The 23888-nt window shown below is 34.4% G+C and overlaps 2 protein-coding genes across 8 annotated transcripts; both read right to left on the reverse strand.

The window, feature by feature from the left end:
* Positions 1 to 1768: 1768 nt before the first annotated feature.
* Positions 1769 to 21503, reverse strand: LOC116167170. 7 transcript variants are annotated; one of them, XM_031482417.1, is made up of 6 exons: positions 21348 to 21503; positions 13049 to 13314; positions 12810 to 12992; positions 12594 to 12713; positions 4748 to 6283; positions 1769 to 4512 (listed from the first exon to the last, which is right to left on the reverse strand). In XM_031482417.1, the coding sequence occupies exons 3-6, from the start codon at positions 12987 to 12989 to the stop codon at positions 3838 to 3840; spliced, it is 2511 nt and encodes an 836-aa protein (XP_031338277.1). In that variant the 5' UTR covers positions 12990 to 12992; positions 13049 to 13314; positions 21348 to 21503; the 3' UTR covers positions 1769 to 3837. The 7 variants fall into 7 exon arrangements, with proteins under 7 accessions (XP_031338277.1, XP_031338276.1, XP_031338278.1 ...); XM_031482416.1 differs by having other exon boundaries at positions 13044 to 13314; XM_031482418.1 differs by lacking the exon at positions 21348 to 21503 and adding an exon at positions 21048 to 21204 and having other exon boundaries at positions 13044 to 13314.
* On the reverse strand, positions 7600 to 8751 carry LOC116167171. Its single transcript, XM_031482423.1, has 2 exons — positions 8425 to 8751; positions 7600 to 8368 (listed from the first exon to the last, which is right to left on the reverse strand). The coding sequence occupies exons 1-2, from the start codon at positions 8747 to 8749 to the stop codon at positions 8019 to 8021; spliced, it is 675 nt and encodes a 224-aa protein (XP_031338283.1). The 5' UTR covers positions 8750 to 8751; the 3' UTR covers positions 7600 to 8018.
* Positions 21504 to 23888: the final 2385 nt, after the last annotated feature.

Consider the following 23888-nt stretch of genomic DNA (forward strand, 5'->3'; position numbering starts at 1 on the left):
TATTTTACATTATTAGCCAGGTAAGTGAGTTTTTACTGGCGATAGGAGAAGTTGACTAGCGAGCCGTTAGGCGATCTTGTCATCTCCTAGAGCCAGTAAAAACTATTACCTGGCGTATAATGTACAATATTTTATTTGTTACTCATTTGTAAACAATAGTAAACGTAAATAATTAGTTCTTAAATTAATCTTGAAGAAATGTCTAAAATATCATGTTATCCATGTAACAGAGACTTCGCATTAATTCTGGCCAATGAAATTACTAGATTACTAACTTGTAAAATTTTTACAGGTCTGCTGTCAGTTTTACAGGTCTGCTGTCAGTTTTACAAGTCAGTAGCGTTTAAACATGACGTTTACCCGTTTGCGTTTTGTCTTGTTAATCAACGTTTACAACTGAGTAACAAATAAAAATATTTAAAACTGTGTAGGTATGAACCGGTAGTTTCGTATAGTGGTGAAACTTGGGGTTTAAGCACTAGTAATCGAAGTAAAATCCACGGGTGCGAGATGCGGTGTTTAAGGATGGCGATAGGAGTAACGCGACGTGATCGGATTAGAAACGTGCTAATTAGGGACAAGTGCAATGTGACATCAAGTGACATCACTGGCTAAGTTAGAAACAAAGCAGTTGCTGTGGTTCGGACACATGGCAAGAATGAGCGAACAGAGAAAATATGGAAAAAAGGGGTAGGTAAAAAGCGCAAAAGAGGCAGACCTGGTAGAACATGGAATGAGGAGGTAGGAAAGACCCTGACTGCACGGGGAATGAATTGGAGAGGCGGAACAATTGACGGTAAATCGAGATGCATGGAGAGGTCATTCCGCACCATATACCTTAACACCGTAAGGTAGAAGAATGATTATGTATGTACGTATAACTAAATGCTTGTACGTTTATACTCGCAAGCATGAGTATAGAAAGTAGCTGGCTTCTTTTGTGACGTCAGCAATCGAAGATGACGGCTCGTAGTTATAGTAGGCTCTGGCCCAGGCTATGAGCGGTTGTTACTGGTAAAACCTGCACAGAAGGTTCTTGTCAGACGGCCAAATAAAATACAAAAATATAACAAGGAATTAACGAAAATTGATGCCAGACAATACTTCTGCAGTGGCTTCAGAGCAAATATGCATATTTAAAGTATTCAACGCCAGCCACTAGGTTGGCTATTAGAGAAACCAACTAACACTCTGTTCAAGTATACGAGAGCAAATTGTCCTGGGAGCGAGATATTCGAGTGTCAATTGAACACACCAATGAATTAAATGCACATCAAAAAATAAATTGTACCTTTGTACATTTGTTTTTCATTTTACTGGCTACCGAAAATAACACCTTACTTCTTTAAATCTTCAGATTCGAGAATAAATGGTCAAGTACTTGACAAAATTAATAACAAATGATCTTATAGGCAAAGTATCCACAATAGAAGCTTTACCTGTGTTTAAGCGGTTACATACAAGGGCTTTCAGATTTTTAATAAAACATTCTATAGTACTTGGTTATTTTTATTTACCTTTATTGGTCAATACAAGTACGATAGGTACATGACAAATATGAAAATAAAAATCGGATGATCATAAAGTAATTTTTTTATAAAATTTGATTATTCAAATACGAATACTCCAAAACAAGTGACAGTTGCACAAGTACTTTTTGTTAATTTTTATATCAATACTACCTAATGGATTTTAAAAAGTTTCAAAAATCCATTAAGCTAACAGATTGATACAAGTCTGTTTTAATTCGATAACTACTTTTTTTTTATTATTTGTTAATCTATAAACTGCAAAGTGTTTAAAACTACTGAAGTTTTTGATTAGGGCACAAAGTTGACATGCAACATCTAAACACCGCCTACAATCTTTGATTTCATACCGATGACTACCAAATCTTATTTGCAGCAAAGGCGATGCAAGTTTAATTTCTCTTTTGTTAATATATAAACTGCTCGTGATTCTGTAAGGCAAAAATATGTCAAAAATATGCTAGATTAAATAGGCACTCAAATAAAGAGTTAAGTATTCTATATACTAAGGCAGAATAAGGACAATAGTTTTGACCGACAACACGCAAGATTTTCATTTGATCTCGCATAACCTGACGATCATTAATTATCATAAAATAAATACATTAACTATGCAAACATCCAACAAAAATAATATAGATATAAACGTTTCAAGTTCATTTTAAAAAAAGAGTTAATTTAAATGGGTGGAGTTGCATAGTTTCTATATGTTATTCTATTCATTGTAATAGTACAATCATTTTTCTACTGCACCAGACACACATTTTCAATTGATTTTGTTTTTCTAATAACTTAATTTCTACGATATAAAATTCAAAATATGAAAACTATTGTACACAATGTGACAAATTATTGCATTTTGCAGCATAAGCATTCAACTGCTTGTGAAACATTTCCCGAGCACCGAAACAATAGTTACATTTTCTCTTTCACATCGAAGCTTAAAATGGTGCAATAAAATATACTTACATACGAAAATCATTCCCACATACTATCACACATATTCACAAAGCATACTCACATTTATATGATGAACATAGATTTTAATCATTAAATAAGACCTTGAACAAAAACTCAAAACATTAACATTTAACAAAAATTTTGATAAAACAATAATAATACCCCTAATCCCAACAATAACAACTAAAAACTTCAAAGTCTCATCTAATAGTATGATTCTTTTTTTTGAAAACTTAAAATTCGCGGATAAAATTACATAAACTAAGTCATCTAATATGCAATTGTAGGTGTGTTTTCAAAAAACATTTTTGACAAACTAATTTAATTACAAAAAAATACTTTGGCATCACTGACTAACTTGAAGTGTACCAAATTTTTATGGAAAACAGCTCCTACAATTGAAAACAAAATATTCCCACTTCTATTTGAATACATAGAAAAATAATGAAAATTGTGCATTACCAATTGATAATCCACAACTTCTTGAAACTATCGGATGTTATTTACTTATTGGATGCTACGCTAAAATGCCCAAACATTTTTTTTTTTACATTTAAGATTTTCTAATAGCAACAATAAGACAGATAATGATGTTACACAGGAATTTGCTTACGAAACAGTTAACTAAAAAACAAAAAAGTGGTATAACATGCAAAATTCCTTGAACTTATTACAATATTATTTAAACAATATTGTTATTTATTTACATAAAATAAGCTAAACTCAAAGCTCACATTGTAATGTATCCAACTTTGAGATTATGATTTTGAATGATATCTGCATTTATTCCTAGACAACAAAAAAACACGAAAATGATATGTTTAGTTTTTTTTTACTAGTTTTCAAAACAATGATTATTACCGTTATATTTAAATATGGTAGGTGTGATGAACAATTAAAGTAATTACACGCAGATACAAAAATATGTAATGCAATGGATGCGCAATCCACAAATCTTTTCTACACAAACATTTGTGGTAACGCACGTAGTGCTTAATTCGTTAAATTGCGTTTAAAATAAACCTAAAACCATTCCTAATGGCCTCAAAATTATGTAATAAAATTGTGTTAACAATAAACAATTTAAAATAACAATGCCGATATAAGCATTGTAACTTGTTGCTCCTTGTAGGGGCTATTAAAATGAATTTTAATTCAGCAACTCCACAAAGAACTCAAACATAATAACACACGGGTGTTCCTCAATAATGCTGGAAACCAGCCTTGTTTTAATCTGCACTTAAACATATATGGCAGTTGCTCAATTAGCAATAGAGGGTGCGATTGCAATCATGCATATCACACCAAGAGGATACACCGTGCAATCTAATTAACTAACTCAATCTCCCTATAGAGTAACGGAGTGTAGAACAGGGATAGACGTCATCTGCATAAATCGGTCGTGTTTTATATGTGAAGTTAAGCTCCACGATCCACGATGGACAGGTACGGCATTTTTGGCCGCTTCTATCGTGGGGGAATGTCTCCTCTTGCGTTCTTTCGGACCGGCTATTAATTCCGATATGTCGTAACTTATTTCGGCCGTCGGCAATTGTTCCATGTATGACTTTTGTAAAGAACTCAAGTCGGACAGTAACTGTTCTCCATCTTGACTGATATCTTCACGTAGTTGCGATTGTTGCATACTTAACGGCGGACGTCTTCCATTTAAATCCAAGCAATGAGAACACACTTCACCTCCGTTCCATATATTTTCCAAGACCTCCTTATCCACTTTCCAGGGACTTTCTATCAAATCCGCTTTTGCCCAATTGCTATTCCATAAGGATTTACCACCGTCACATTTATCACATTTAGTTTCACTCCACACCTTGGCCATTTTATTATGCGATACCATTTCCTGCGATTCGTTTGCAAAATTATCGGAAAAAGGAAGATTCAGTGTCAGTATATCGTAGCCTGGTTGTTTGGATTTAAATTTTTGTTCATTATCTAGAATCTCTTCGTCACCGGGAAAGAAAAATTCTTCTCTTTCACTAACCACTCTTTTTTTGTAAGGAACCTGGAAGAATAAATACAACACTTGTAGTCACTTAAAATAAAAAGGCCATGAATGGCCATTTTATGACAAAGTAATACAATTAAGATAATACAATGTGATCAAAAATGAGTTGCTGCCGAGTCACCTTTGGAATTTTTATTTGTATGAGAAATTGTGCTTAACTTGAACTTCCAAAGGCGACTCGACAGCAACTCAATTTGGATCGCCCGTTACTAATGAAAAAAATGTTACCTACCTCTTGTATATTTTCAGTATCCATCATATCAAGAGAATCTAGATTGTCCGTTTGACAAGCTTTATCATTCTGATGAACAAAAAATTTCAAAACCAATGCCGATTTCGCAGACTTATCAATCGGACCCTTATAGTCGAGCAATTTTTTAGGAGAACCATAATCCGACTCGAGATACTGTGAACCGCTATCGCTCCTTTTGTAGTTGGGATTATCCAAACTTCCCGAAATAACGAAACTTGTGCCATCGGCATACTGCTTTCTATTGCGATGGTCATTTAAACTGCTAACGGAATTAATAGGTCGAAAATGACTATTCACCGAAGTGAGCAAGTTGTCCTCTTCCTTTTCAGTATCGGATCTTTTACTTTGGTTCAGCAAATGTGTCACATTAGATGTTTTGTTAAATAAGTTGGGACCTGATTTTGGCACGACCTCCATAAACGAACTTTCCTCTCTACTGTGGTTCAATTTTATAAGGCTTCTGGATACGTTTTGTAAATAATGCTCGTCGAAATACTCAGCTTCTGACCACTTTTCGAACTTTTCCATTCCAGAGACCGTGTTCCACAAATTATTACTAGAGAAATCCATGCAATTTGCAGACGATCTCTTACATTGTTCGACAAACATATTTGTTTCATTTTCAGCAACGTCAGAATTGGACCAAATACTTTCAATGCTATTGTTGCCAACAGTTAAAGACTTAAATTTCATTCCAAGCACAGTTTCCGAATGATCTTTATCTAATACCGAATTGTAAGTGTTATCAAACATTGTGGTGTCAGCATCAAAAGTCCAAATGGAGCTTGTAATGTTAGTTCCACATTGAATAAAGTTTTGATTGCTAACATTTCTCATATTTGCCAAATTCATCATTTCCATAGGGCTTGGAGATTCTAACAGTTCCAGTATGTCCACAGGTAAATCGTCACATATATTCATACTGTCTTCATCGTGCCATAAATTTCGATTCTCTTCTAATTTCGTAGGTTTCTTGGATATGCCATTATTCTCCACCAGTGCTAGTTTTTCTTCCACAATATATTTGTCAGATTTATGGCCCAACTTATTTTTTGTGTTATTTTTAAACAAGAACAGATCCCAATCGGTCATGCTCTCAGATCTCTCCACTGACTTGGCCATACTTCGCGTATACCCTAGATCGTTTCGGCTTCTACTAAAATACCCCAAGCGTTGTTTCGCACTATTACATGATTTCATACTATCGCTCTCTACCTTGTAGTGCAACTTATCATCAAAACTGGATGATCTATTCTGCCTTCTTGCTCCTTTTTTCTTTGGCGATGTAAAACACTTTGGTATTAAAGTTACTAATTTGCTCGGAGTTTGCGATGCGTGGCGATGACTTAGCGGTGGAAAAGCGGCGTAGTACTTTCTTGCTAAATCCTGAGGCGAGATGTTCTGGAAATCCAAAGTTTGATTGGAACCTGGCACTGCAGGATTGATACTGGAATCGTTATTAACTTCCTTCAGTTTTTCACACAACTCGTCCACTAATGATTCTATTCCAATACTCTACAGACAAAAAAATTGCAGATGTAATTATGGTCTCATGTGTGTTTTTAAAAGTTAGTTGAAAATAATGGATTTGTTCATCATGCGGTATAGGCCTTCAATTTGGGTAAGTAAGAACATGTAGCTAGCAAATCCATTAACAATGAAAAATTGATTTTATTAGCTGCGTTTTATATTCCTACAAAATACAAGTTTTATTTCTTATGTGGTAACCTACAAAAATAGAAAATAATGGCTGAATAGGAAACAAAGGTCAGAAATTTCAGTTTATTCAGTTTTGAGTCAATTCATAGGCGTTTTCCCTTACTTAGTCATTTCAACTCTATAATTATTGCACTATAGTAGGATTTTTCTTAGTTTACGTACACGCCATCAATTCTGTTTTTGGAGAATATTGTAATGCTAACGTATTGACAAAATAAAAAAAATCATTTTAAACCACAATAAACATTAGAATTAGGTGTTTATGTTAGACTGATTAATGTATTTCACAAAATTTATTTTTAATTTAATTTAATTTAATGATGCAATATGGGAATATCCCCAAAAGCACAAACATATTTCGGTGTACAGTTTCAAAGTACTACAAAAAATAAAAATAACTGCATTTTAAACTAAATTTTAAATTAAGATTAGGTACAAGTTGAGCTAATAAATGGTAGGTTAGATATATAATAATTTAAAATGCCAAAAACTATAACAAAAATAATAATTATAAAAAACAATAATTCAATGACTCAAATAAATGTACAGATCCTCTACGAAAAATACAAATACACAATGTGCGTTATTTAAAAAATAAAACCAAAAACCTTTAATGAAAAAGGTTTTTTTGTCAATCGAAATTGTGGTAGTTTACGTTTACATTGCAACACGTCCTATTTGACAACTGTTTGCTACCGTTTTCATTATTTTATCGCGTTTTGCTACATTAGCTGATAACAAATCTGTTAGTTTCACAACGAGCAATTATAGAAGAATAACTTCCGTAAGTCTCACTGGCGATATTCTGCGCCAAAAGTTGTATCACCCAAAAGTGAAGTCGGGTACCAAGAAAAAGTTATTTTGAACGAAAGAGAGATTAGGATGGTCCACTTTTACCAGTCGCAGCAGTAAGAAAGGTGTGTGGTTACATTAGTAGTATAAAAATTTGTATATACAGGGTCTTCATTAATTACTGAGACCCACGTGACTGCAGGTGGTTAGGCAACTAAAAATGCGCGAGTGGTAATCCTGATTTTTTTCCCCTAGGAAAGTTACTACTGAAGCCCAGTAATATTTGAAGGCCGAAATAAGTATTTTAGAGAAACACGAAATATATTGTACTATTTATTGTTACAAAAGGTGCTCAAAGTGGCCACCGTTCACTTCCAGGCACAAATTCACTCTACGCTTCATATTTTCAAATACACGTTCGAGTTCATCTTGCGTCACATCGTTTATTTCTTGTCGTATCGCCCTTTCCAATTCTTCGAGTGTGTGCAGCCGATTTTTAAATATATTATTTTTAATTCGTCCAAACAAAAAGTAGTCCAATGGTGTGAGGTCAGGACTACTTGGAGGCCACAAACCAGTGCTTATAATTCGATCGCCATAAAATTCTTGGAGGTATCTAAGCGTTTCGTTAGCGGTGTGTGCCGTGGCTCCATCTTGCTGGAAAAATCCATGTTGTAGCTCATCATCTTGCAGATTTTTTCAATAGCTTGATGCAGAATTGCACGATATCGCTCTCCGTTTATAGTTTCATAAAAAAAATCGGTCCAATTATCCTCCTTCTTGACATGGCTACCCAAACGCCAACCTTTTGGGGATGTAGAGATGTTTCGACAAAAATGTGCGGATTTTCTGCTGCCCAAGTCCGGTAATTTTGGCTATTAACGTAACCTGACAAATGTACCCATGCTTCGTCTGAATAAAACGTTAGGTCTAACAAATTGTTATCGTTTAAGCGTTCGTTGAACCAGTGGCAATATTGCACTCGACGATCGTAATCAAGTGCATGTAATTGTTGCACGGAAGAAATTTTGTACGGATGCATGTGTAGCACCTTCTTCAAAGCTTTGTGGCAGGTACCAGTCGATAGGCCTATAAAAAATACATTTTATTTTCTATTACACAAATACACGTGAACTTAGCCGTACCTGTTTGAGCGGAAAGTCGAGAAATCGATTTTTTGGAACTTTGTTCCATTCGTTGTTGAATATCGTTAACAACATTTTCACTTAAAACAGTCGGTCTGCCTGTTGACTTCCCTTTGCAAATGCAGTGCTTGTTTTCATATCGTGTTATTAGACGTGACCTGTGGTTCTTAAATACATCGTAGTCGATATTAACATCAGGGTACTCTTCGGAAAACTGTTCAATGCACGATTGCAGTGAATAGCTCCAAGTTCCATCAGGATTTCGGTTACCACTGCGGAAATGTGCCATTAAAATAAAAGCATCTTGCTCTGGTGTGAACACCATCTTCCTACGGCGATACACTAAAAATTCAGAATAACTTAATGACAATTCTCCTTAAAAAATTGTTAACTTACATCAGAATAACTTCGTAGCGTTAAGAGCTCTGAAAAGAACTGTTTTGGCTGTTGATTTAAGATAATGTTAAAGAAATTCGAAAAAAACGGTAAACACAAGCAAAGATTGACAGGAGGTGAAATAAACAAATATGCAATTTGGGTATTTTGTTTTAACCAACTGTCCGTGTCTACTAACATAAAGAAAAAATATTTAAAGCGGGAAATTTAAATTTGGTCACGTGGGTCTCAGTAATTGATGAAAACCCGGTATAACAAGTTTCATTTCATAGAGGGGTACAAATGCATTAAATATTAGCCTGCAAACAGAGACTTCTATTTAAGGAATATCTAAATCGGGAAAACCTCTAAAATGTCCTAAAAAAACAAGACAATGTAAGAAACCTGTTAGCGATGTTGATGGTTTCACACAAGCACCGATTCTCCAGAAACGATTATGTCAGATAATAGAATAAAATGAAATTAACCTCCAGGGTGCCGTCCGGAAGGGTTATCGCAACCCTAAAATTACGGATCTTCTTGTCAACTCCACTATGGAGTTATTTGAACAAGATTGTCCTCAGAGGACTGCCAAGACTCTCTATAACCACCCCTGGTAGTGAAGGGCGCTCGAAAACTCAGTTGGACAAACTGTTATAAGACAAAGAAGATCAACCAAAGGTTATAACTGTGTTCCAACCAGAGTTGGTAGGACTAACGCTCAGTGCCTGAAAAGTTTTTAAGCATAACATAAAGAACAAAACTATCAAAATACAGGGCTAGATGGAACATGATGTCAGATTGTCGCCATGCAAGAGAAGCCTTCAAAGAAGCATCTCGCAGACTGGAGGATTTTTTCACAGGGCTATCAAGAAAGAACCTGATAGATATACGTGACCCTGTCCACCCTCGTATCATAACCCAGAATCCAGTACCCAGATTCGAAAGTGCTGTAAAGCGTCCGTCGTTTTGACATGCAAGTAATGGTAGCTCTGCTCGGGAGTATGGGGTCGAAATAGCAGTCACTTCTCGACTTCTGCTGCTAAGTACTGCAGGCTTTGTTATTATGAAAAAACAATTAAAATCTTTTTTTAAATTTTCTTTTGTCAAATAATTATGCCATCGCAGCATTGACAACCTGTTACAAATAACTAGATACCGAAACATTTTTTAGTCAACAGAAGTCATTGATGTAATGAGTATCCTACTCACAATGCACCATTGGCTGTATGGCGCCTAGATTCATATTTTCTTCTAATGATTGCATGATGCTATGTAAACATACTTAGTGATGACGTCATAATACACCGATGACGTACGCACAAACTAAGGAAACCCTACTAGAGTATAATCTTGAGATAAGTCAGTAGAATAAAACCATCAAATTACATGAATCAGATTTAAATCCTACAAAAGGTTTTATTGTTTTAATGGTTGCATTTGTTGGTCAATATGACTATCCTAGCGCTCCCCCCCCCCTCCCCCCGTGGGCTTAAGCGGTGGGGAGTAAACATGTACGTACAAGACGGGTATTTTTGCGGTTTTAACACAGTCCCATTAATAGTTTTAGAGCATAAAATTCTGCATTGAATGAGACCCACATTTTTTGGACCACCCGTTGCCATACTAGTGCTTATCAAACATCACACTTTCATTGTAGTGTCTCTTTAGATAGTAAACGTATTGGTGATGATTAATTGGAATATATCACCATTCTTCCACACAGAATAAGTATACCGGGTGGTACCTAGCGCGACGCAGCATAGGGATTTCAATGGTAATTTCTTTATAATCAATTACTAGCTCCCCTAATTATTTTAGAGCAAAAGTCTAAATAAGTTTTTTTTAGAAAAAAAAATACTGAATCTGTTCATGCTATTACTCATAATTTTCCGTTTTTCAAAACCGTAGAAATCGACAAAATAAAATGGTTCATTTTACAATAAATCAAATATGCCTTGGAATTACCTAAAAAAACAGCGATCACGTTTCATTATTTGCCTTTGACGTATATTAAATTTATACTTGTTTATAAATTAGTTAAAGAACTGCAAGTGCAATAACGTTCAAAATGTCCGTCAAAACCATCAGGAAAACGACAATACATTCAACGTTTTGGCTGCAGTAGCGGAAAATCCGAATATAAGTTTAGGAACAAATCTGCTTCAAATCAGTTTTTTTCTTCGATTATGTAGGTACTCTGATTCTCTCTGATAAACAAATAGTATCTGATGCAGATGCAGCATACATTCTCTAAAAAACATTACCCAATTGCCGCTTTTTCTTGCATGTGATAGTTGTAACAGAATTAAATATGAAAATCGTTCGACGTCAAATAACGATAACTTAGATGCGATGCGCTTGTAGTTTGTTAAAAGATTCCAAAGCATCACTGATTTATAAAAATGTAATTTTTTATTTTGTCGATTTCTACGGTTTTGAAAAATGGAATAAATAAGCAGATTTGTTCCTAAACTTATATTCGGATTTTCCGCTACTGCAGCCAAAACGTTGAATGTAATGTCGTTTTCCTGATGGTTTTGACGGACATTTTGAACGTTATTGCACTTGCAGTTCTTTAACTAATTTATAAACAAGTATAAATTTAAGATACGTCAAAGGCAAATAATGAAACGTGATCGCTGTTTTTTAGGTAATTCCAAGGCATATCTGATTTATTGTAAGATGAACCTTTTTATTTTGCCGATTTCTACGGTTTGGAAAAACGGAAAATTATAAGTAATAGTATGAACAGATGCAGTATTTTTTTCTCTAAAAAAAAACCTATTTAGACTTTTGCTCTAAAATAATTAGGGGAGCTAGTAATTGACTATAAAGAAATTACCATTGAAATCCCTATGCTGCGTTGCGCTAGGCACCACCCTGTATAGGACATCATACGAACAGTGCTGCATTGTGGTTGGTATACTCTTGGACCCTTAGAGGACTGTTGGTGTAATGAGTATACTAACCACAATTCTGTTCTATCGTTTGCAGAAATTAAGTTGTAATACACCGATGACGTGCGCGCTAAAATCATACTTCATATTATATAAAATGTCCTGCAAATTTGTTTCTGCAAAATTGTACATTTAATATTTTTTTTACAATTTTCATTTCTGGTTCAACATACATTCAAGGGTGACCTATAGGCTATAAGAACAACAATGACGAATACATCAATAACCATCTAAATTTAATTGAAGTATTCATGTGAAAAATTGGGTGCCAAAAATGTTCCTGCTTGTCTTGGTTATTTAATTAAAATTTCTCTAATTTCATCCTCAACAACTACATGGTCAGTTATTTTCAAGGCTACTTCAAACAAACAAAAAATTAACGATTGATTAACATGAAGTGACTTATTTATAAAAATCATTGGATTTAAACCATCTCAACCCTGCATTTTCGGGCCCAAAATGGAAAGGAAAAGAAAAAGAATTCAAATATCTACATTTCGTTTTAACCCATGAACATAAAATGTATTGTTTTTTCAAAAAGTTTTATTTTTAATTACTAACAAAATAAATAACGAAAAAACACTTCTAGAAAACCCAACAACCTCAATGGGTTTTATATAAGGCTCCAGCTTCTCACCTGGTTCAACGATAAGTAAAGAAATCAGCCTTGTGTTTCTTTCAATTATTGAACAACGGTTAATTGCAATTGTATTTTCAAATCTCATCACAAAAAACAGAATTCTCTACCACTTTCAATTAAAGCGAAAAATGTGAATAGTTTCGGCTGTTGATATAATCGAATTCTATTCTACAAAGCAGTTAATAGTTAGATACCTGATCAGCAGCGGACATAAGGCACTCGATTGCAGCCGAGCGCTTCAGCCGTTCCGCATATTCGCGCCACTCTGAAAAGCAGCGAAAACGTTTACGACCGCTGCCTGAGCGCCTCACTTCCTACATGCAATTAATATGGTTTCAATGAAAGAAAGATAAATGGAATGTATCATCACACTAATAAGACGCCTATGGTACAATGTTTCCGGTAATTACCTGATTGAGATGCGCGAAATTCAAATCTTGATCAGGATAAGCAATGTCCACGGAATCACGATTCAAGAGACTTATGACATAACGAGTGTATATGACTGCGTCAATTCCACGTGCTTCCAATTGTTCCTCGAGCCAGTCTGAAATTTCTGAGGGCATGGATACCAACTGTGGGTACTTCATGCTCTACATCAACAAAGAAATTTTAGCAAAAAAAAAAACAATAACCTTACTCACCTTACTTAGTATCGACTTGAAGAGTCCCTTAGTTTATTAGCGGTTATATGAGTATCTTGCCACTGTCCAGAAAAATTATGGTCAAAGTTGGTACATTTATTCATTATGGGGAAGTGTAGTGTTTTAGATTTGTTTCAACTGAGCGTATTGAGTTATGATAAAAAATGAATAAACATGTAAACATAAACTACATCAAAAGGTAACGCTTCCAGTTTATAGAGGTGCCATTTATTGACTGGACTTGCAGTAAAAGTTGACCCCCATTGCCGACCTGCAACAAAAAGTTACTATTTTAAGGAATAATAATAATCCAATTCATTATTTCCTAGCTCCTTTAGTAGTAATTTAAAAATCTACTTCTTGGATAATTAGTAGCAAATGCACAATACACACAAAAATAAATTGAACTGTAATGTTTCACAAAATAATTAATAAACGTATTTTTTTTCAATTTTGTTAACTTTGTTGTTGTGCGCAGTAATTCAACTGAAGTTGTTCTACCAACCCAGCACAGTATAATATACCATACTTCCATATAATAGAAGTAAGGCTTGAAATAACATTGTGTAAATTACTTATTCCATATATCAACACTAATAGAATAACATTTTGTATTATTTCTCTAAAGCAAAAATGGCAGTTTGATATAATTGGCCCATTCAATACAGTCTGAAACAAATATAGAAGAAAAAAGTACCATAAAAAATATTAAAGTGGGTATGTGTTATGTTGCCAATATAATATGGATACTTGCCATTGACGTGTTCGTTCTATTACGTTTCGTTAAATCTACAGTTTTTTTATGTATGTTATTCTCAATAGCCGAAATCGGACATTTATGCCCATTACGAACATTTAACCGAAACGTGTTGTGGGTAACTAGTACCTACTCATATGTGCTCTTGTTTCGGGTTGTGGGGGTATCTTGGTTTGCTCACTTCGCGTTGCGTGTAATAAGAATTAGTCATAGAGCCTTTAAATGAAACAGTAAAATACAACTTTTGTTCAAGAAATAACATTATATAAAAATAAAAATTTACTTTAAAGGAAATAATAACGTTTAGTAACATATTATTTTTTATACACCGCGGTCCGCGACATGGGCAAACAAAGATATCCACAATGCAAAACAGGAGCAGATGGGATTTGGCTTCGGATTGTGGGTGAATAACTATGCCCACAACGCGTTATGGTTATAAAATTCAAGCATTGTCCGATTTCGGCTATTGAGAATAACATATACATTGCATGTCATTTTGCAAAGAGCAATTGGCACTAAATAAAACATTTTTGTTACTCCAAGTATTTATACATATTGCACAAAGTTTATAATTACAGGGTGTCATAACTGAGAATCTAAAAATTTGAGAAATTGATAGATAACTATATTTTTTAGTATGTCCTTTCCAATTTTGTAAAAACATAAAGATAACAAAAAATTGTGATCTCAATGAAATTAAGTACATGGAATATGAAAACAACAAACCCAAATAAGAAATTTAAAAAAAATTGCTTACCTAGCACAACATTTTTTTTGAAAAGTCTAAAAAAACTGTGAGGTTTGGTTTTCACATGGAATTATCGCCATAAGAAATAGATTGTAAACTACGAGGCAACAATTCCCAAATGAAATACTGTTTAGTATCACTGGTTTTGTAATTTTTTTCTCTATCAAGTGACGTAAAAATTCAATATGGTGTCTATTTAAAATAAGGAAGTTGATGTCAATCTCTTGAAAACCGTCATTTTGAAAAAAATGTTTCTACGTTCATTGCATTTATCCCATCAAATGTTGCAACTTTTATTTGAACTTTTTTCGATAGCTCTCTAGGGGTCGAGGAGGAGGAGTATGATTGGTAGAAATTAATTCCTTTCATCACAGTGCCATGAAAAATAAAAGCCAGTGTCTCCCCCCCCCCCTTCCCCTCAATTTTGATAAGGGGTTATTACCATATTATATTTAAAAGGGCGGTAGTTGGAAAACAGTTCAGTGCGTTGAGACCTTTAATTAGAATAACCCCCTCCACCCCGACGTCCAACGATCTCGAAAAATTGATCAGTACTTCCAAAATGTAATGGACTATTTATGTGTGCAAAGGAAAATAAGTTATGGCATAAATATTCTTATAAATAAGAAACAGTCCGCGCATGCGCACACTTGATATGTGATATGTTTGCCTTTACTAGAAGAATATTGTCAAGTCCCCTCTTTAATAATCATGGATAAACTGCGGTTTCCCATCGAAATTTGGACACCCTGTACATTTCCCTAAAACAGATTCATTGGGGGGGGGGGGGGTCTCATATAGTGCACGCACAAAAAAGCCGCTTTTGCAGTAAAATGAGAAATATTATTATAACCTCGATTATAACACATACATGCTTTTTAGACCCAATTTTAAGAGGAAGAGACATTGCTGATTTAACCATCTTCTCAGAGCATGATTTGTACATACAGGGTGGATAACAATGTCCCAAGGGGAAAGAGGGCTGTATATTACTTTGCCCCTACCCCTAAGACAAATTCAAAAAAAACAAAATTGGTTGTACCACACTTTAAAATTGAAGCAAGATGGAAGGATTAAAGTTTGTAAAAATACAATCCTGAGGGGGCAGTTTATTCCTCCAACTGTAGTTGAGCACACCGAAGAGATTAGGACACACTTCAGGTGTATAGACACTATTTTTGAACTCCGGTAATCAGTTACACAATTTCAATGTTATCCGAGTTAAAGTCCAAGAGAAAAACAAATTTTCGAGGGGGTAACCACTCTGGAAATACATGTACGTTTTACTGTGGAAATCGCAGAAATCACTTCTGAAATCGCGGAAATCACTTCGAAATCGCGGAAATCGCTTAAGAAATCGCAGAAATCACTTCGAAATCGTGGAAATCAGTTAAAAAATCGTGGAAATCAGTTAAGAAATCGCAGAAATCAGCTAAGAAATCTCGTGGAAATCATCGGAAATCAGTTCAAAAATACTCAGCCGGAAATCTTCGCCAACTTTCGTCGTGGCTCGAGTTACTCATGGAGTTACTGCGCTGCGAGAGTTACTGGAATCGTCAGTCGTAAATCGTAATTCATTTGGTGTTGAACCATTTTTTAGGTCTGTGTTAGCTGAGAAAAACGCGCGCAAATTCAAGATTCTCCAGTTACTTTGATCTAGATTGAAGCTTCCTATCGGCCTTAGCGGCAACAGAAGTGACATTATGGAAACAAAATTCCGAATGCCTTCCATGAAATAGTTATTTGACAACATGTTTGATGCGATTTGATCCTGTGGTTTTTCTATGTGTTACTCTCAAGTTAGAGGTAGTGCAGAAAAATGAAGACTTTTTCACATTCCTCTAGGTCTAGAAGTTGGTTAATTGGCGGTCAAATATTAGTTAGGGACTTTCTTTCAGATTTCAGTTAAACTTATTTGACAGATAATTTCCATGGAAATAAATGTATTCATATTGCAGCGAACATTCCAAAAATTTCTATAGATATCGAAGCGCCATGAAAGATTAGTAATCGGCGATACAGAACGGAGGCGGATGTGACGCAATCCCGGAAATATGACGTATTTTGTTCTGGAATGTTCGTAACCGCTCGCGAATACTCGACTTTATTATATAAGCAAATTGGATTGCATTATACGACATTTCCAACTTCGATATTTTTGAGTTATTGTTATAAATTGTAAGTGATAAATAATAATTATCGTTATAAATTAATTCGTCTTAAGACAGTTATAAATTTATTATCATGACAGCCGAGCGTATATCTCATCAAAACCAAAAAGTGATAACGAAATTTAAATCTTATGTGCAATTATGTGCAGATCTGGATTCAACAAATTGAATAGACATTTAAAAAAAAATCACTTTGTATAGGTGATGTTTTCGTAAACAATATTCTTCACAAATTCAAAAAAATATCAATTCAGTCTGCTTAATACCATTTTCTTACCACACCAAAACTGAAACTGAGAAATTATATTTGCTGAACAGTGAACAGTGCGAGGCGAAGCCGAGCTATCAACTGTTACGAAACAGAGTGAGGCGAGGCGGCAAACCCGCCGGAGCCGAGCGAATGTCTCCTCAAAACCAAAAAGTGTTATCAAAACTAAAAAATCTTATGTAGAATTATGTGCAGATCTGGATTCAACAAGTTGAATAGACATTTAAAAAAGGTGATGTTTCTATAAACAAAAATATTCCTCACAAATTCAAAAAAATTATCAAATCAGTCTGCTTAGTATCATGTTCTTACCACACCAAAACTGAAACTGAGAAATTGTCCTTGATACATGATACATGGTACATAGGTCGAGTAATCGAAATCAGGAAATTGAACACCGCATGTGAACAGGTCTACAATATGAAATTTCTAAAACACGATCTTGACTCATACATATGGCCCAAAGTTGAGGACATCCAAAATGTAGAAAGATCCTACATATTCTATGGACATGTGGACTTAAAGGGTAGTGGTCCATTTACCCTAACAAGATATGAAAAACAGAAAATAGAAAAAATATTTAAAAAAATTAAAAGTAGCGCTGCAAATATTTAGCAATACTTCACATACGTCCTAGACATAAATAATACGTTTTATGCGAGGTTTTATGTCTATATTTTTGTTATAGCTTGGGCGCTAAATAAAACGTCATTATTATTTTACTTTTATTTTATGTATCGTGCATTTTTAGCGGTATTTCTATTCATGAAATCAAACTTCATTCTATCCCAAGGATAGGAATTTCCTGGCTAGATTAAGTTTCAAGTAAACTGCTTTTTGCAATCAGTCCGTCAGGTAAATTGAGATTTTCAGGGAGCCATAGAGGTTTTTAGAAATATTATACCAGTTGCTAATATTACTATTGGTATTATCAAAACTTGGTTAAGATACTCGTTTAATTTCTATAGCGAAATCTTTATATCTTTGTATCTTCTCTTGTTGTGTTTTAATAATATTATTGGATAGAGAACAACCATCATTAGAAAGGGTTTCTTTACTTGTTTTGTCGATGTGAAGTCAAGATCACGATAGAGTGCTTATCAGATCTAATATTGCGATACATTAACATTCGATTCCAAAACAAATGATGGTAGATATTTATACTATGCTTTCAAAGATTTTAGCAAATGGTATTATTGTGCAAATTTACTAAATATAATATTAATATTATTCTTATTATTTTGTGAGCACTTAAGAAAAGGCTGGTTAACTAAATACTTTTATTATTAGTTATTAGCTATTCATTATCTGCAAACTGAACTTTAAAATGCAACGCAATCTAGGTGTGATTTCATTTGCAGACCAAAAAGGTACATAGTGACGACGCAATACGTATCTACAAACATGATACCACTATAGGTTCGTATTTGCCTTGCATTTTTTACCTTACAACACCACCACACGCCACAAATCCTATGTAACTTTAAAGAAATTATAGAAATCATTGCATAATATAGGGAAATCGCAAATGATTTCCGGGAAATCAATGAGAAATCGCAAGTGATTTCCAGGAAATCAACCAGAAATCCCAAGTGGTTTTCGAGAAATCAACGAAATCGCTTAAAAATCGCAAGTGATTTCCAGATTTCTAGAAATACGTGTACGTTTTCACTAGAGTGGTTACCCCCTCGCAAATTTTGTTTGATTGTAGAATCAAGATACCTTGTCATGTTAAGACTGTAACAGTAAAAAATATTAGTTTAAAATAAAGATTCTCGTTCAAAATGACGGCGTAAAAATGATCATTTAAAGCTGCAAAAGAACCTATAAAGAATTTACTGCCCCCCAAATTCAAAAAGATGTACAGGGTGTTACATATTAGTATGTAAAAAAAATTGAGTGGTCGAGGGTATCAAAACAAGGACTTTTTCCAAATAATTTTTTCGTTTGAGGGCCACTCTCAAAAAAGTGAACTTTGCGTTTCTTCTTTAATTTTTTCTCAGCAACCATAAGTTACAAAAACTAATGGCACGTCGTTGAATAGCTTTTAGGGTATGCCCTTTCTGATTTTGAAACATTGTTTTCAAAACTTCTACCACGAAAGGGCGCGCCCCTAAATGGGGGTGCGGAAAAAATTGATTTCGATGAAATTCTGTTAGAAAATATCCCCCGCCTACTAGTGAACCATCTAATTTCACATGCAGCTAGACATGCAGCTAGTTGAGAATGCAAATAACAACAAATTAGTGATTTATACTAAAATACTGGAATAATGCTTATTATACTTAAATTACAGTTTTCAAGATCCCACCTGTTAAAACAAATTTTGTTTAACCTCAATACTTATATTTTTCTAACATCTTCATAAATTTTATTCCTGTGATGGGAGTATTAAATATAATACTTATCAATGTTTTTTTCTGATCTTTTGACACAATATTATTAACACCCTGGGGCACAGATTTTACATCAAGCAAACTAAATTTAAAGGTAAAATATTTTCTTTATTGCTTAAAAACGCTCTACCCTACTGTACAAAGGAGGAAACACTTGCATACAATTTTCGTGACTCAGACGTAAGAGTTAAAAGCTACAAAAAAAAGCAAAGCATGGATGGAGGCACCCCTAAAAATGGACGTTACAAAATATATTATCTTTGCAGGTATCTGAATCTGAAAATCCATGAAGCCAATCATTCTTTCATAAAATATCCACTGAAGTTCTGCTGAAACTCACATTCGATTGGCTCACTGACATGATAAGTAGGATGAAACGGGTATCCAGTAACTATCCAGTATCCGACCTTATTTTGATATCCGGGCGAATACAGAATACCAACACAATATCCAGCCGGATATAGAATATTCAAAAAGTACATTTTCTTGATATCAAAATATTATCAAGTTGGCTACTTACTCACTCACACAAATCGTGCAGCAAAATGTTTGAGCAAGCAAATAATTCACTTTCACGGATCACCAAGTCATGATGACACCTAGGCACGCCTGAATTCTTCCGATCATATACCTAGGTAGTACTTGTGCAGAGGTAAACTCGTCGCACCATGCAACGTGAGGGACCTACTAGAAATACCAGCTCTTACAGGTTTGTGTGACATCCTATGTCAATAATCAGCATTAGTCTGGCGAAATGTAGAAATGCTAAATATATTAATTTAAAAAAATTGCATTGACCGGCAATCGAACCCGGGCTGCCTGCGTGGCAACTACAACGATTAGATGAAGGGCGACAATGGCTAGCATGTTAATATACATATATGGATTTCAAGAACCATTCTATTTACAAGCGAATCAATAAACTGAACAACAACACAAACCTATAACCTATAAGATTATGTGCTTTGCTAAATCCAAAATCAAGATTTGTAAAAATCAAAATTTTAAACACTTCCTCTGAGATAACAATTTTCTGTAAAATTTGAAGATGTGGGAATAAGCTTCGTACTATCCTTATCATTGTATGACCCTCTCTCTGCAAAAGATGATACATGGACCTACACTACAAGCTATGACAGATATTAATTTATTGTACAGAGATGTAGGGGATCATTTTAACAAAGTAAGTAAATTATGTGGATATTTAGCTATTTATAACTATTTATGCATTACCTATTTGTTATAAAAAAATTTCAAACTGTCTGGAACTTCATTCTAAAAATAGCACAATTTCAGCTTTTTTTAAATAAAAAAACATTCAAAATTGGAATCTAAATAAAATAAGATAACAGCAAAAGTAACCTTTGCAACTAGGAATTCAAATAATGAAATACGCTGGTTGCTTATGCAATATTTGATCAAGGTCTTATTCTCCACGTGTAATGATAACATGACTCATTAATAATGAAATTGTGTTTTGAAGTTCATGATAACAAAGTTATGTATTCTACTTACCCGTAGGTACTTACTTTCAATAATAAAATATCACACGAACTAAGGTAGCTAAACATCACTACAAACCTAAACAGCATTAAACGTAGATTTAAAAAGCAATGTTATCGTTCGTGCTGGTACATTTAAACTAAATATTAATAACTTACTCAATGCTTTTCCCTTTTGCACAAAATGACGAATGACATCAAACCTATTATTATCACCTTAAACAAAAGACATTACGATGTTGTTTATTTACTTAAAACGCAGGAAGATATCCCTTGCAACATTTCGCAATCGCGAGGAGGATTACTACAAAATCGATGAGACATAAATTTCAACCTTCATTGAACACACAAAGTATACGCTGTAGTTTTCGTTCGGTAATCACTATATAACTTACAAATAAAAACCAAATAACTCTTTACAAAGACACAATTAGCATCATTAGATTATTTAATACACACCTCTTTGAATGGGGTTGATGTTTTCACCCTTTTTTAACTTAAACACACCCCAAAACTAGTGAAACATGGCGGCTAGGCACAAAGGCCAGTGCCAATCAGAAAGAATCCCGCTCAAACTGCGCTTGGGCAAAGGAATTTGTCAAGAGTGCGATGTAAAGGTAAACCTATTCGACGTTTTCCAAGGTTAATGCTACCAACACATTACGAATTTGCATTGTTATAGAGGCTATTTTTAAATTGAATACCTTCTCGTAGTAGGAAGATTAGTACATACTACAATTAGGTCCTCACGATAACAATGAGATACATATTTAAACATTGTGAACGCCTTTACTTCGAAGAAACAATGAGTAATTTTTTTGTAGATATTTTGCGCAAAAGCAAATCACATGCATTCGTAGCATATTTGCATGGGTTGAAAACGTGGGCAATATATAAAATGAAAAGTCAGGCTTGCTATCGTCAAAGAGTAACTAATAATATTCTTTGCTATCGTCTATATATTTTTTAATTTAATTAAACTAAAGAATTTAATTAACGATGGAGCACTTTTTGGACATAATTTTATGCAATAAATAAAACCATTGAATTCAAAATTTACACATTTTTTTAATAACGCCCTTGACCCTATGCGTGTCAACAGTGGCATACACTGTAAAAGTGTAAACAATGTAAGGAGTCCGAGCCCCCTCGATCATGTGCATGCCGCGACAGCGGGTATCTACCATCCCCAAGGTACCTATACGAATAATTTGTAGCTTTCGCCTAGCTAGATTAGAAGAGAAGGGGATCGAGAAAATCAGACCGAACAGGACAAACGAAATGATACTATTCAATTTTCCCCTCAATTTGCAATTTGCATTGCATGTGGACCAAACTAGTTTTGACTGCATCATCAATAAGATCTTGTCGAAGGCTACCACCTTCCCTTTGTCAGTACCCACTTTCGATACCCGCAATGCGCGTTTGAAGTTTTCACTCCGAAAAATCCTCTCGGGGGCTACCACATTCCCTTTGTAAGTAACCGCTTCCGACCTCCCGTCCCATATATATGTATATAGCACCCGTCGACCTATAGGGACGGACATGTTTGGTCCATTATATATACGAATGTCTATGGACATCTGTTGATCAATAATTACAATTTTTCAGGTGTATGCTGTTAACAAATTGCAAAATCTATCATGTACCGTGTACCGCTAAGCAAAACAATAAGTGTGCGTTTACAATGAACGTATACGTAAATATTTCATAAACCGTAACTCGTACATATCCGTATCGATTCCATAAATTTACTTCGCTGTTTACAATAAACCAAAGATCATACTACAAGTAGTATGATATTTGACCGTACGTAACTTTGAAACATTTTCAACCTTTGCGACTATGCGCAAGACTTACATATCGCTTACATATACGTACGTAAAAATTACGTTCATTGTAAACACCTTCGTATGTTTCAATACAGTTCAACTTTGCGAAATTTTTACGTTTTATGTATTTCTTACGTATACGTTCATTGTAAACGCACACTAAGGAAGCGCAAATTGTGTAAGTTTTACAATTTATTAGAATATTTGAATATATTTCAGTTTAACAGTATAAAATATGTCTTTTAACATTGGCAATATAGAAATGTTTGAAGCGAAACGTGCAAAGAATAAAAACGCGTAATGCACATATATGTAACTTTTTGTTTTAGTTTTAGTTTCAAGACAGAATTTTTAATTTTCGCGTGCCCTAGTACGCACAGTACATTAAATGGATATCTCTGAGATCTCCAGTAAAGGGGGTTCATTCAATGTTAAACATGAACATATTTGGGATGTTCAGTTTTGTGCGAAAGTAACATCCCGCGAACGTCCAGGTTACATCAACTGTACTTCACGTGGACGTTCAAGGAACGTTCTATAATGTCCATGACTGCACCACAGTATAGTATACTGAACGTCCTAAATGCATCCATAGGAAATTGTGAAAAATGGCAACTGGCTCCCGAACTATAATCTGCTCTGCCTCTGTCATGGAAACTTTCGTGACAGAAAGTAGGCATGAAATGAAGGTTTCATTTTGGGTAAATAACTATTTTGAAATGACATTCCTCGATAAATATTTACATAGAATTAGAGCGAATTGCAGAGATATAATTAAAAAAGAATCGAATTCAGCATTGATGTTTGTCTAAAATTGTTGGAAGATGCGGCTATTGTACCTACCTATATATTAAAAGGAAACTAGTTACTTACATCATTTGGCAAAAAAAACACATTTAACCAAAAATGTACAATACAATGAAAAATTATCATCCCACAATTAAAGTGTGCACAATGTTGGTTACGTAGTAGGTATATGGGAGCCTTCACCCTGAATATTAATATGGTAGGTATAGGTACAATAAAATTAAAGATATCAACAGTCAAAGTCTTGCGATGAAGCTTTCACTCATGTTAAACTTTTTTTTCATGTACTTCAGGTGCTGTAATGGCTTATCACTCTCAATCACCTTCTTTTTTAGCATTTTCATAAAATTCTCAAATAAGA

This window comes from Photinus pyralis, unplaced genomic scaffold (assembly GCF_008802855.1).
Source record: "Photinus pyralis isolate 1611_PpyrPB1 unplaced genomic scaffold, Ppyr1.3 Ppyr1.4_LG3b, whole genome shotgun sequence".
Lineage (NCBI taxonomy): Eukaryota > Metazoa > Arthropoda > Insecta > Coleoptera > Lampyridae > Photinus > Photinus pyralis.